The 3,591-nt window shown below is 58.3% G+C and overlaps 2 protein-coding genes across 2 annotated transcripts; one reads left to right on the top strand and one right to left on the bottom strand.

Annotated features, from left to right (window-relative positions):
* Nucleotides 1-9: 9 nt before the first annotated feature.
* SPRG_17182 (hypothetical protein) lies at nucleotides 10-860 on the bottom strand (the record flags this gene model as incomplete). Its single annotated transcript, XM_012356515.1, has 5 exons — nucleotides 10-144; nucleotides 195-438; nucleotides 483-574; nucleotides 631-678; nucleotides 727-860. Coding segments are annotated over 5 exons (653 nt in total), but the record flags the coding sequence as incomplete, so codon positions are not given.
* Nucleotides 861-1,203: 343 nt separating this feature from the next.
* Nucleotides 1,204-2,559, top strand: SPRG_17181 (hypothetical protein; the record flags this gene model as incomplete). The annotated part of the gene is made up of 7 exons (XM_012356514.1): nucleotides 1,204-1,385; nucleotides 1,431-1,609; nucleotides 1,661-1,886; nucleotides 1,932-2,015; nucleotides 2,069-2,211; nucleotides 2,259-2,406; nucleotides 2,464-2,559. Exons 1-7 carry the CDS (start codon nucleotides 1,221-1,223, stop codon nucleotides 2,557-2,559), a joined length of 1,041 nt encoding a protein of 346 aa, XP_012211904.1. The 5' UTR covers nucleotides 1,204-1,220.
* Nucleotides 2,560-3,591: the final 1,032 nt, after the last annotated feature.

The following is a 3,591-nucleotide window of genomic DNA, read 5'->3' as shown; positions in this document are numbered from 1 at the left end:
AGCGCTGACGCGCCGTCGTCATTGGCGTCGTCGGCGTCAATGTGGATGAGAAAGGCCGGCGGCACGTGGTTGATGTCAAGGCACCGCCGCCGCCAGTACGGCTGGCCGTGGATATCGACGTGGCGCGACCACTCCTTGCGCATGCTACGCGGTAGGGTTGGGTGAGCTTATAGGCGTTCAGGTCGTATTGATACCGGGCCGAGCGCTGGCGGGCCGTCAAGTCTTCGGGCAGCACCATCGTCTTGGTACCAAAGAAGCCCGAGAGGCGCGGGTTGCCGCTCGGCGTGAGCATGCGGTTCTTGCTCGCCTGGCGGAAGAGCAGCGACGGGTTGCTCCGCTGCTTGGAGAGCCGGGTCTGGCTCGACTGCCGAGCCAGCTCGGCGCGGTAGCTCTTGTTGAAGTGCTCGATTTCGGTCGACGGCTCGAGAAAGCGCGAGTCTATGGCGCAGCTTATACACAAGATGCTTGTCGTCTCAACCGACCTTTTTTGGCAGCGCAGAGGCAGCACACGGGGCGGTCGACGACGTTGAGGAAGGCGCAGACCGGGCACTCCCACCGGTCCACGTCCAAGAGCCTAGTTCGTCCATACTAGCATGAGGCACGGCGCCTCGTCCGATAAGATCGTCGTACAAGTCTTCGACATCGCCGCGTTTGAGCCCCGGCATAAAGTTGCTCAAGCTACAAGCGCTTTCTCAGCTCCGTTCGACGCGATGCAGTCGTACGTACATGGGCTGGTGGAGCGGGTAGTGGCCGTCAACGGCGCTCATTCCATTGCAGTACTTGGCGAGGCCGCTGAGGCAGAGGAAGAGCACGGCGATGCTCAGGACGAAGAGGATCTCGCTCGACGTCTGCGCGTCCATGGTCGAAATGCTGGAGCTCTTCTATTGTGGAAGTGCAAACTGAGTCGAACGACGGAGTGCACCACTCTCACATCGCCCTCCCATGGGCGCAAGTCCAGTGCGCGTGCCACTTGGGCCAAGTACTGTGGATGAGCCGACCATACAAACCGCCAGTTGGAGGCTCGCGACACGGTGGCTGCGAAAGTCGCACTCGGACCATGTGGCAATTGACTTGGAGTTTCTATGCAATCGGCCACGGCCGACGCCATTGTTTTAGATATGTTTTTTGTTCTATACAAACCACAAGCTACAAATGCGAAAGAATAAAAAAGATGGGTGGGCGCGTGGCGATCGTAAGGCAAGAGACTTGCGGTTCGGAGCATGGCAGAATGGGCGTATCTGGCGACGCTGGTCCCACCGACGTACCCATGCGTGCGCCGGGCGACGACCGGCCGCATGGAGCTTGATGGGCGCCTCGACAAGCCCGCATGGGCGCAGGCTCCGTGGACCGCTTCCTTTGTCGACATTGAGGGCCCGGCGCGCAAGGTACCGAGAAGGATATCATGCACATGTGGCAAACACACGCGGTAGCCCAACCCGCCGATGACGACGCGCGTCAAGATGATGTGGGACGACGACTACCTCTACGTGGGCGCGGCCATGGAGGAGACCAAGGTCTGGGGCACCTTCACGGTCAAGAACACGGTCATGTACCACGAGAACGACTTTGAGATCTTTATCGACCCGGACGGCAGCCACCACAACTACTAGTATGTATCATCCAAGACGACAACGCAATAGCTTAGAGTACCTTGTATTAGCGAGATGGAGATGAACTGCCTCAATACGATCTGGGAGCTCGTGCTGCGCCGGCCGTACAAGGACGGCCACGACATTGAGAACCCGCGCAACCTCGTCGACATTCGGTCGGCCGTGCACATTGACGGTGCTGCCAACGACCCGTCCGTGCCATGCCGCAGCTGGAGCGTCGAGGTCGCGCTACCTCTTGCGGAGCTCGCCATCTTCGACGAACGCCGGCGCCGAACGGTCGATTCCACGTCACGGGACGCCGAAGCAACACCACATGTGTAGGTGCAAGTGGGCGACACATGGCGCATGAACTTTTCCCGCGTCCACTACGATCTCAGCGTCGAGACGGTGGACGGCCAGCCCACGGTACGCCACCGCTAACGTTACGTTCTGAATCGACTCGTCCTATGAACGAGTAGTACGTCAAGGTACCTGGTCGTCGTGAGTACAACTTTGTCTGGTCGCCCACCGGTGTCATTGACATCCATCGCCCAGAAAAATGGGCGCTCGTGAGCTTCCTCGGCACGTGCGCTGTCGACGCCGCGACGTGGCCAGCCACCGAGTGCGTCATCGGACCGCGTCGACAAGATTTGATACAACGTCGCGTAGGCGCCGCTTGCTCCAAGCGCTCCAGGACGAAGACGTCTTGAACGCGGTCTACTACGCCCAGCGCCAGTACCACGAGGCCCACGCCGTGTACGCGCGTTCGCTCGACGTTTTGTTTGGCGATGCGACGCCGCCCCGCGTGACGCTCGAAGTACGAGTTTGGATGGACGAGATGACAGAATCGGTGGCGACACGACAGCGTGTGTAGGTGGCCGCCGACCAAAGCTCGTATACGCTGGCGTACGTGGACGCGACGGGCGGCAAGCACGGCCTGACGCACGACGCCAAGTACACGCGTCCGTAGTCGACTCTGGTAGTACGAAGCGTGCGAAGCGAATGTGGACGATTACGTGAAGGCTGGTCGGGATTTTTTCGTTCTGTCCTGTTCAGCCGCACCCAGAAAATACACGGGAAAATGTCAAAACTGTGTGAACTTGGGCCCAAATCAACCCAAACCTGGGTAAATTGCATAAAAATACATAGACTTAGTTTTACTATTAAGTGGCTCAGGGTGGCTCAAAGTGGCTCGCCTCGGCGTCTTCACATGCCCCTCTCCTCCTACGCCTCCTTAACCGCAAACAAGACCTGTACAACAATCCTTTAACCTTCCTCAACACCTCACGTCACCCCCACCTACCCTTCCCTGCGACTACCTTGCCAAACAACCCCAATACCCTGCCGGGAACTTAAGCGAATGGTTATTTTTTCTCCAAATTCCTGTTTTGACGCAGCTTTTACCAAACACACCCAGTTCTGTCATTTTCCCAAAATACACTGTACTATCGGCTCTTTTTATCCGGCATCCGGATATGCATTTCATCGCGTTTTGAGCGATCTCATTCGAGGTCGCATTTTCAAAGTGACAGCAGGGCCATGGCTCGCAAGACAAACGATACGAAGGCGCCCGCTGCCGCGGTGAAGAAGGTCTTGAGAGCGCGACGCCAGCCATCGACGAACCACTGCCAGCCGCCGATGACCCGCTGCCGGCCGCTGACGATTCGACGTCAGTAGGAGGGGACACAGCGGCCTCTATCGATGAGGTGTCCCCAGATGTCACCAAGAATGCCAAGAAGAGCGCCGCCATCGTGGAAGAGCCGCCTCTCTGGTGCGATGCTAGCGTGGCCAAAATGTTCGAGCTGCGCTACAAGACGGAGCTGAAGGACAAGTTCAAGTCCAAGAACAACTTCCAGGAGAACCTCGCCGCTATCTCGCTCGCCGCCAGGCTGAGCGTCGCGATGAATCGCACGTTCTCTGCGGCTCAAGTCAGTGCCAAGGTACCATCCTATTGCCAGTTTGGTGTCTCCAACCTTCGCTTGTGTAGTTTGCGCGGATGCGC

Source organism: Saprolegnia parasitica (genome assembly GCF_000151545.1).
Source record: "Saprolegnia parasitica CBS 223.65 unplaced genomic scaffold supercont2.491, whole genome shotgun sequence".
Lineage (NCBI taxonomy): Eukaryota > Oomycota > Saprolegniomycetes > Saprolegniales > Saprolegniaceae > Saprolegnia > Saprolegnia parasitica.
This window is presented reverse-complemented; position numbering and strand designations above follow the sequence as displayed.